Source organism: Vitis vinifera, chromosome 18 (assembly GCF_030704535.1).
Source record: "Vitis vinifera cultivar Pinot Noir 40024 chromosome 18, ASM3070453v1".
Taxonomy (NCBI): Eukaryota; Viridiplantae; Streptophyta; class Magnoliopsida; order Vitales; family Vitaceae; genus Vitis; species Vitis vinifera.
Window position 1 is genome coordinate 2,189,596 of NC_081822.1, and position 10,819 is coordinate 2,200,414.

General features: G+C 32.3%; 1 protein-coding gene across 1 annotated transcript; it reads left to right on the forward strand.

Annotated features, from left to right (window-relative positions):
• The first annotated feature begins 8,412 nt into the window (after positions 1–8,412).
• Positions 8,413–10,592, forward strand: LOC100243658 (BTB/POZ domain-containing protein At4g08455). Its single transcript, XM_002285852.4, has 2 exons — positions 8,413–8,788; positions 9,978–10,592. The coding sequence occupies exons 1-2, from the start codon at positions 8,462–8,464 to the stop codon at positions 10,443–10,445; spliced, it is 795 nt and encodes a 264-aa protein (XP_002285888.1). The 5' UTR covers positions 8,413–8,461; the 3' UTR covers positions 10,446–10,592.
• Positions 10,593–10,819: the final 227 nt, after the last annotated feature.

Here is a 10,819-nt window from a genome sequence, read left to right on the forward strand (position 1 = left end):
TTCCCGGTTATTACTGAGTTGGGACCAGAGTCAAACCCACCTCACTGATATTGTACTGTTTAAAAATAAAAAATAAATGTCTACAACTACAGTATTTATAGATTTTTTTGGGGCACGAAAATCTCATTTTCTGACGTGGCACATACAAGTTTCATTTTAAGACACTAACCCCATGTTTGACAACTTTTTTTAAAATAAATATATATATATATAGTTTTTAAATTTTTTTTAAAAACATTTGTGAAGTTATTGTATAATACACTTATGCATAGTATAAAACTTTTCAAAATATTTTTCAATTTTTCCAATTGATGCTCAAAAATGAAAAAACACTACAAAAAATAAAATAATTTTATGCTTTAAAATTATCTTTTGAAAATGGAATAAAAATAAAAAGAATTAGAAATTGAGAAAGAGATTAAGGTGGTGTTTGTTTTTTTACTTAATTATAAATAAAACTTTAATGCTTAATAATATTAAATATTAAGTTATTTGTATTTGTAATATTTTATTTTTATTAAGTATTAAAAAGTAAATAAAAATCAATATAATATTTTTTCTATTTAGAAAAAACTACATATTTTGGCTTTTTCTATTTAGTAAAAAATTTATAATAAGTTACGAAAAAAGTAGAAAAACAAACAATCTAAATTCTAAAAATAAATTATTTTCAGCAAAAAACCAAAAAAAAACAAACACCACCTAAGAATGAAATCGATCCCTTTAATCTGACATTTCCTTAATGCCAAGCTTGTCAAAATTTTGAGAGTTGATAAAAATTGGGTGCTAAATTTGACACCAAACTTATCATAACTCTTAAGGCAAGTGTTAAGATTTTAACACTAAATTTAAAAACTATGCATGGAGACATAACATCGATGTGGAGCGATCTCAATGTTTCAACATCAACTATAGATTGATTTCCCTCCAATGGGAGTTTATATTGAAACTTGGTATCAATAAAAGATTAGTTTAACATCTAACAAAGGTTAGCATCAAATCTTTGTATTTATTAAAAATCCATGTTGCCATTGACACCTAGCTAAAGCTAGGAATATATTATTCATTTGGTAAAAACGAGTAAGCACCTCCACTATTGAAAACAAAATCTGGTCAATTTTTCTTTGTCGTTGAATACATAGGCAAACCCTTAACTATCGAAAGTTCAAGTGGATAAATAATATTTTATTAGAGTTAACCCTAAGTTAGTGTGACACCCTTATTCCAAAAAGCTTACCCGATAAATACATAATGATCACCTACCTACTATTTTTGTCTCAGTTTGTAAAGGCATTAGGTTGTGAGAGCATAAAGGCAAATCAAAATTGATTGTTGCAAATTAACTTAATAACTCTTAAAGACCATGTGAAATGAACTTAAGTGAGAGTTGGATCATTACATAAGTGGAATGACTACATGGTTTCATCATGAAATGCAAGCAAAATGGTATCTCATATTCAAGGAAAGAGCAAGCCATCATTACTCAAACCATTGTATTCATTAATGTTGATACCAAGAATTTGGTAACTCTTTGGACTATTTTAGGTAATCATTGGATTGAAGTTGCGCACTTGTCTTGGATGTGATAAGCTTAGTTTTGACTAGCCAAACTTACTAATAAATGATAATCTCATTTGATTTACCCACAAATGATTTTGTTGCATTTTTTCTTTACTATCATCCCTTATGGATTCTTTCATCAATGTATTTTTCAAATATAACTGCTTTAACATAATACTTGGCATTGTTATACTATGATTGAAGTTAAGATCATCCAAAAATAATAAAAAATCATGATATGGTTTAAGAGAAGTGTTTTTTTTTTTTCTAACTTTTGTCAATACTAAATTTCAATTTTTTAGTTTTATGAGCATATTCTAACTTTTACAAAGGTACCTTGAAAGTATTGAACTTAACTAAACACTATTTTTTATATTCTTTTGGTGCCTTTGGACACTATTTTTTTTCCTTATGTTGGTGTCTTACACATTTCAAGCTTTTATAGTTTAAGAGTAATTTACCATCCAGGCTCATGCTTTGAATAACATTAATTGTTTATCTTAACTTCAATCTAAATGTGATAGACATATATTTAACAAAGGGCTAGAGGTGATTTTAGGGAAATTGATAAATATATTGAGTCAAAGGACCCAAAAGTGACAATAATATAGATTGACTCCATTATTTCATCAAGATCCAACTCTTCCCTTATTTTGTTCACAAAATTCATTATCAAGTTCTTCAAAACAAAACACTTTTTCAATTAGGTGGTTGATAATGCAGTGGAATTTTCAATATTTTAAGTTATTAGCAAGCTCTATTTCTTTGGGCACTTGTCATTAGACAGCTCAATTACTATCTTTTGAAGTAAGTCTTCCAATATGAGTGACATGTCAGAGTTTGGAAAAGTATATTCTTTTTCGTCTATCTCCTTAAGCATGAAACAATACCTCTCATTTCCTTGAGTTGATTCTGTTTTTTTTTCCCCCTTTTATCTTTTGATAAAACTTTGACTTTGGTTATATTGGCTATCATTGACTTACACACAAAAAGTCTTTGAATCCATGTCATTGTTCTCTTTTTGGTCAATAATAGATTTCTTTCATGCACCATGATTAATTATAGTAAGTTCCATGTCATAAGCTCAAGTTGCTAACTTTTCAAAGATACGAGGTTTGATTCCTAGAAGAATGTCGAAAAAAAATCTCAAATGCATATCTTGTATGTACATTTCCACCATTAAGATTTCAAATAGTCCATCTTTGTGGTTGAGGATTAAAGCATGTCAATGATTAATGTAGTCTACAACCAAATCATCTTTCCACTATTTGATACTTGCAAGTTCCACCAACATGCTCACTACTCAACAAGTGTTGTAAAAACAATTGAGGAACTCATGTTGTATTTGGTCTCAACTATTAATATCGCACTTAAGTTTGATGTTTGTATACTAGTAGAAAACTTTCCCTTTAAATGAACGAACAGATTAGTTGATAAGATCATTTTTTGTATTGGCACTACTATCGACCTTGATGAAATAGGTAATGCATTGTTTACAATTTCCTTTTCCATTAAGTTGTTATAACTTAAAGAGTTGATGAGTCATAGACATACTTAAACCATTGATCATTTTAGCATAAGGCTTAGAATATACAACTTAACCCTATGATAAACTACTATACTAATCCCTAATCATATTAGTTACCATATCTTATAGTTGTTACATGGATAACAAGGCAATTTGAGTAGATTTATTATTCAGACTTTTGACTTGCACTAACCTTGATATGTGCATAGTTCATCATCCTAACAAGCATGTACTTGTTTTAACTCTATGACATCCTACATCTAAAATTTACTCATGAGAGAACCAATTTACAAGTCCTTATCTTTTAAAATGGCGTTGGTCATTGCAATTGGCATGACCACTTAGTAAGAAGAAGTGAAAAAACAAAGCACTTTGGACTTATTTATTTATTTGACTCTTGAAGTTGCGCACTTGTCTTGGATGTGATAAGCTTAGTTTTGACTAGCCAAACTTACTAATAAATGATAATCTCATTTGATTTACCCACAAATGATTTTGTTGCATTTTTTCTTTACTATCATCCTTTATGGATTCTTTCATCAATTATATTTTTCAAATATAACTGCTTTAACATAATACTGGGTATTGTTATACTATGATTGAACTTAAGATAATCCAAAAATGATAAAAAAAATAATGATATGGTTTAAGAGAAGTGTTTTTTTTTTTTAAACTTTTGGCAATACTGAATTTCAATTTTTTAGTTTTATGAGCATATTCTAACTTTTACAAAGGTACCTTTTCAAGTATTGAACTTAACTAAACACTATTTTTTATATTCTTTTGGTGTCGTTTGTTGAGGCCTCGCGTCGCTGGTGATCCACATAGTTGCCTGATGGATGGACGCACGATCTCAACTAATATAGGTTCTTGATTCAGTTGTTACACCTGCAAAAAGGCGTCCGGACAGGGTGTCCGGACGCACCCTCCGATGGTTTTGTCAGTCATGGTTCAAAGAGAGAGGGATAAATCAGTTGGCCTTTTACTAGGTATAGCAAGCTTACCTTCTCTTCGTTTGTGAAGACTTTATATATATAGTTCCAGAAGCACTGTTCCCCTCTTTAATGGTGGGGAGATATTTTGTGTTGTCATGATGACACTAGGTGGTGGCAGGGCCATCATCACCCTAAGGACGGCTGACAGAGATCGTAGTAGGTGATGCGGCTGTCAGAGACCGTGGTAGGTGATCATGTGAAATGATCGTGGGAAGTGACTTGTTGTCACTTCATCTTGTCCCTTCACTCTGCAGGTGGTGGACGTGGGTCATGGCAGGCTGTTGTGATAACGTGTAAGACTTGCTTACTTCAGTCAATGATCTAGACAATTATATTCGGATGGCTTATGCTGGTCATCCGGATGTAATTGTGGAAGTCGTCCGAATGTTCTATGCTTACAAGTGTCGTTTGAACTTCCTTAAGGCGGTCCAGATATGAGGTGAAAGTCGTCCGGATGTCTTATGTTTATAAGTGTCGTTTGAACTTCCTTGAGCGGTCCGGATATGAGAGGTGCGTCACGTGTATCCGGATGAGGGTGATTCGGATGGTAATGCATGCCACGTGTCACCATGAGGTGTGTGGCACGTGTTCTCAGAAGGAGGGGTCCCTACACCGTTGGACACTATTTTTTTTTCTTATGTTGGTGTCTTACACATTTTAAGCTTTTATAGTTTAAGAGCAATATACCATTCTGGCTCATGCTTTGGATAACATTAATTGTTTATCTTGACTTCAATCTAAATGTGATAGACATATATTTAACAAAGGGCTAGAGGTGATTTTAGTGAAATTGATAAATATATTGAGTCAAATGACCCAAAAGTGACAATAATATAGTTTTGACTCCATTATTTCATCAAGATTCAACTCTTCCCTTATTTTGTTCACAAAATTCATTATCAAGTTCTTCAAAACAAAACACTTTTTCAATTAGGTGGTTGACAATGCATTGGAATTTTCAATATTTTAAGTTGTTAGCAAGCTCTATTTCTTCGGGCACTTGTCATTAGACAACTCAATTACCATCTTTTGAAGTAAGTCTTCCAATATGAGTGACATGTCAGAGTTTGGAAAAGTATATTCCTTTTCGTCTATCTCCTTAAGCATGAAACAATACCTCTCATTTCCTTGAGTTGATTCTGTTTTTTTTCCCCTTTTATCTTTTGATAAAACTTTGACTTTGGTTATATAGCCTATCATTGACTTACACGCAAAAAGTCTTTGAATCCATGTCATTGTTCTCTTTTTGGTCAATAATAGATTTCTTTCATGCACCATATGATTAATTATAGTAAGTTCCATGTCATAAGCTCAAGTTGTTGACTTTTCAAAGATACGAGGTTTGATTCCTAGAAGAATGTCGAAAAAAAATCTCAAATGCATATCTTGTATGTACATTTCCACCATTAAGATTTCAAATAGTCCATCTTTGTGGTTGAGGATTAGAGCATGTCAATGATTAATGTAGTCTACAACCAAATCATCTTTCCACTATTTGATACTTGCAAGTTCCACCAACATGCTCACTACTCAACAAGTGTTGTAAAAACAATTGAGGAACTCATGTTGTATTTGGTCTCAACTATTAATATCACACTTAAGTTTGATGTTTGTATACTAGTAGAAAACTTTCCCTTTAAATGAACGAACAGATTAGTTAATAAGAAGATCATTTTTTGTATTGGCACTACTATCGACCTTGATGAAATAGGTAATGTATTGTTTACAATTTCCTTTTCCATTAAGTTGTTATAACTTAAAGAGTTGATGAGTCATAGACATACTTAAACCATTGATCATTTTAGCATAAGGCTTAGAATATACAACTTAACCCTATGATAAACTACGATACTAATCCCTAATCATATTAGTTACCATATCTTATAGTTGTTACATGGATAACAAGGCAATTTGAGTAGATTTATTATTCAGACTTTTGACTTGCACTAACCTTGATATGTGCATAGTTCATCATCCTAACAAGCATGTACTTGTTTTAACTCTATGACATCCTACATCTAAAATTTACTCATGGGAGAACCAATTTACAAGTCCTTATCTTTTAAAATGGCGTTGGTCATTGCAATTGGGATGACCACTTAGTAAGAAGAAGTGAAAAAACAAAGCACTTTGGACTTATTTATTTGACTCTTCAATTGGTGCTTTGGAGCACGAGCACACCTAGAATTCAACTTCAATTATGAAATAAGAAGATTTTTGCCTTGAGTCCTTGAAAATTGGTGTGTTTTTCGTAGTTTGAACTAACTTGGCCCTTAACACCTATAGAAGCCATGTAGAGTTAGTGTAGGAGATTAATTCCTTCAATACCAATGATGATTTCTACTTATGATGAGCAACCTGATCTTTTGCTATTGAAAAAGCATCATTAAGTTGACATTGGAACTGGCATAGGAAATAATAAGGGGCTTGACCTTAAAGTGAGATAAGGAGACTTACTTGTTCAGCCGTTTGAAACTAATAAGTGTTTACCAAATTTGACTAACTCAATGTTTACCACCTATAGAAATCATGTTAGAGTTAGTGTTAGATCAATTCCTTCAATATCAATGATAATCTCTCATTACAATAGGCAATTTGATCTCTTGCATGTGGAGAAGTCATCATTGAGTTGATATTGAAACTAACACTAGAGATGGAATAAGGGGATTTATCTTTTGAATCTTTCACCATTGATGGATGTTTTTTTCCATGAGAAGAAATTTATTTCTTTACTCCCAAAAGTAGTATTTGATTAGTGTCAAAGATGAAACAAGGAGATTTTGACCCTTGAATTTTTTAATGTCGATGGATGTCTTTCAATATGAGGCAAAAACTCTTTCCTTCAATATGAGGCAAAAGCTTTTTCCCTGCCCTTAGATATGTCAAGGTAATAGTTTATTAAGGACAGTTGCTTCTTTATACTAATGTCAGCAAACAAGCTGCTTGACTTGCCACAAGTCATGAAACCAATAGCAGTACTACATATTTCGATGGGTCATGAAAACAATGGTAATTTTCCCATTATCATTGTTCACATATGTAGCTTGAGTCTTCTTTGATGTTATTTTTTGCTTTGATAGAATAAAACTCCAAATCCTCAACTAATGTGAAGATGGACCAAAGAGGTGCTACTAGGCATGCAAAAAATTTGTAAGCACAAATTTTATGTCCAATGTGATTAAATAGACAAGAACTAAGCAAACAAAATCCGATTTATATTAATAAAGATGTAAGTACAATCTTTTGTAATGTTCTTTAAATAAAAAATTTGCATTCCTTTGATTCAATCTTCCAAGTTGATCTTGATTCAATTATAATAATCGTATATTTTTTAATCAAGTGTAGTTGAGGGCTAATTAAGTTTGTTACAAACTTTATAATGAGTTTGATCTTGATTTTAGGAAATGAAGGACACTTTATTTAAGATTTAATCTTTTTTTTTCCATAGGATTGTGTATATTACTAAGGTTTGTTAAAAATCATGGAGAACTACAACCTCTTCACTTTGTGTTGAATTTATTTGAGGTAGAAAAAAAATAATTTAATTTTAAAATGAAAATATAAATTTTGCTCTTTAAATAACATTAATCTCAGCATTTTTCCTTTTAAACACAAATCTAGGAATTTGTTTTAAAAATTCTTTCAATCATGTTTATCATAATTTCATGTTGTATTAGCAATTAAAACAATTGATTTATTCTTATATTTTAATACTAACATAGAAAACACAAAAATCAATTAAATATTTTTTTCAAAAATTAGGCTAAAAATATATATAATATAAATGATAAATTAATTACATATTATTATTTTTATTTAATTACTATTGTATGTAATAGAATTCTCATTTAATTATGTCAAAAATAATTAGAGTGAAAATGTCCCCTTTAAAAAAAAATTAAGTATAAAAAACACAAAAAGCAAAAATTTATACATAAAAAATATAAAAATAATTTGATTTTTTTTATTGAATTAAAAATAATATATTAGTATCAACTAATATAACTAAATCGAACTTATTGATAACAGTTGACTTTAATCATATTGGTTGATATCGATAAATTACTTTTAATTAAATTTTAAAAATTAAATATTTTGACTTTTTCTATTTTTGTTAAAAAAACAAACTATAATGAAAAATGAAATAAATGAATGATAAATTTAAGAAGAAAAATACCATTTTAAAAATTTTAAATTTATCACTTTGTTGTTAATTCTGGTTGTATTTTTAATCTAATTTAATTTTTATTTACCGCTTAATAAAAGTTAATAAATGAATATAACGAAATTTTATATTATTTTTTTAAATATAAAATTATGAGTACTTAGTCCTAGAAATGGCACGGAAAGATATTCGGTAGCTCAAAGCTGTCAAACAATGCACCGACGCCGTTGTACGGTATCGACATCGGCGTCTGAATCCGAAACAGAGACCGAGACGGAGCTAATGAGGTGCATATCGTGTCGGGAGGACTACGGCAGAATTGACGCCGGCACGTGCAAGGAGTGCTACGAGGAAGCCAGCGAGACCGAGGAAGAGCTTAAGCGTGAGATCGAAGAACTCAAAGCCAAAGTCGCCTTTCTCCGATGTTCGTCTCCTCTCGACCACTCTCACCGCCGCTCCTTTTCCGACGTCATTTTGGTTGCTTCCAATGATGACTCCGCCGCATCGGCTGCGCCGGTTCCGGCTCATAAGTCCGTTTTGGTGAGTACCCATTTCACCGCTCACTCTCATTCACCTTTTTGTTTTCATTTATTTGTGTATTTATTTATGGCTGATTTCGTTTAGCGATCGACCCGATTCACAACAATGAAATGTTTGCAATTGGGTTTATTGGAAGAATTCATATTTTGGAAGTTGGGAAAAAATGGGAATTTTCAGGGGAATTATTAAATTTTCTTTTTGAAAACTTGGGGTTGCTCAGATTTGCCTATTTGCGCAGATTGCAAAGTAAAATCATGGTTATGAGGAAATAAGGGATGGGATCATGTTGATTTGATAAGCTGTCACTCTATTTGTGTTTGGTTCTGGGAGATTTGGATTCAAAATAGTAGATATTTGGGACTAATTTAAGAAGGCATTTAGTATAAAAAAGTTCACATTATTACGTCTGTAAGGTCTTCATTGTAAAATTTGCTCTTTTTCTTCTTCCTCATCTTGAATGTCCTTCCATTCCTCTAAGAGCACAAGGGTTAATTTCTTTAATAGCCCCTGGATTTATAGATGGTGGTTAGGTCATTCTGCATTGGATCTACAAGTAAGGCTGAACCCTTGCTATTCTACAGTGTTGTTTTATGCTGTTAAGTGCCCATGAAAAGTTTGAGCTACCAAAAAGCTCGATCTGGCATTAATATGGAGTCTCAGGTAAAAGTCACTGTCATACAAGAATTGCTGAAGAATCCTTTTTTGTTCATTCTATTCACTTGTTCAAGCTTTCTATATCCTCTCAAGAGACACTGTGCAATTAAGTGCATTTGTTTGATTATATGATTGATCTCTAATCACCGAAATGACTTGTTTGTTGTGATTGAATCTCGGCTAGATATCTTATAAAACAATGTAAAAGGCCTATATATATAACAGCTTCACATATCTGTTCTTTTCACTTTTTTGTGCTTCTTTTGCTCAACATTCTCACAGTAGAAGTTTTGGAGGCATATTTTTATACTGTGTTGTGATGCGTTAGATGAATCATGAAAGTGTGTGTGCCAAAGGGGTATGAATCTGCATTCAAATGCTTGTAATGAGACTATAACATTGAAGGCCAAATGTTGACCTGGCTGCTATCCACTTTACTTTTGTTTCCCAGAACCTTTCTTGAAATCAGAACAGACCGGTTATTTATAGTCATATATTTCCATTAATATCTTTCATTATTTGGGTAAATAATCAGGCAAGCCGTTCCCCGGTTTTCAAAGCAATGCTTGAGAATGAGATGGAGGAAAGCCTGAGCGGCACCATCAAGATTAGCGATGTATCATATGAAGCCCTTCGCTGTTTTGTTAACTATTTATACACTGCTGAAGCATGTCTTGATGAGCCAATGGCTTGTGATCTTCTAGTATTGGCTGAAAAATATCAAGTGAAGCATCTTAAGGCATATTGCGAGAAGTTCATGGTGTCCAAATTGAACTGGGACAATTCGGTTATCAGCTTTGCTTTTGCACATCAGCACAATGCCAAACTCTTGATTGATGCAGCTTTGTCAGTAATCACCGATAACATGGACAAGCTAACTAAACGGGAGGAGTATATAGAGCTTGTGGAAAAGGATCCTCGCCTCGTTGTGGAAATCTATGAAGCTTATCTCTCAAAACAGGTCAATACTGCTGCACATAAGGATTCTTCTCTGAAGCCATGATCCAGTACATCAATTGGTTTTGTTGGTTTTATGATACTGAAGCAAAGATTGTCCTTCAGTTAATATTAGACTTTGATCAGTGTTCGATGTATAATGAACTCCAAATGTAAATTAATTTTTCAATTGGATGAAGTTGTGATTATTACATGTTTTAATGGTTGCAAGGTTTCTCAAGTTCTTCCTGCCTTACCTTGAGAGGGACACTTGAGGACAACAGAGAACATCATGCTCTGTAAAATTGAATCATAGATTCATAGGGTAGACAAGCCCTATAAAAGAATCAGGCATCAGGTCAGCCCCAATGCACCACCACTGGAAGGTCTCAGCCCCTCATAGAGGTTGCCCTTCAAAAGAGAGATTGGGATAGGAACCAA

Bases quoted from the DNA above. Each gene is read 5' to 3' on its own strand.
- LOC100243658 (XM_002285852.4), top strand. From the start codon at position 8,462: ATGCACCGACGCCGTTGTACGGTATCGACATCGGCGTCTGAATCCGAA. The intron at 8,789-9,977 runs GTGAGTACCCAT...GTAAATAATCAG, and splicing joins CGGCTCATAAGTCCGTTTTG to GCAAGCCGTTCCCCGGTTTT.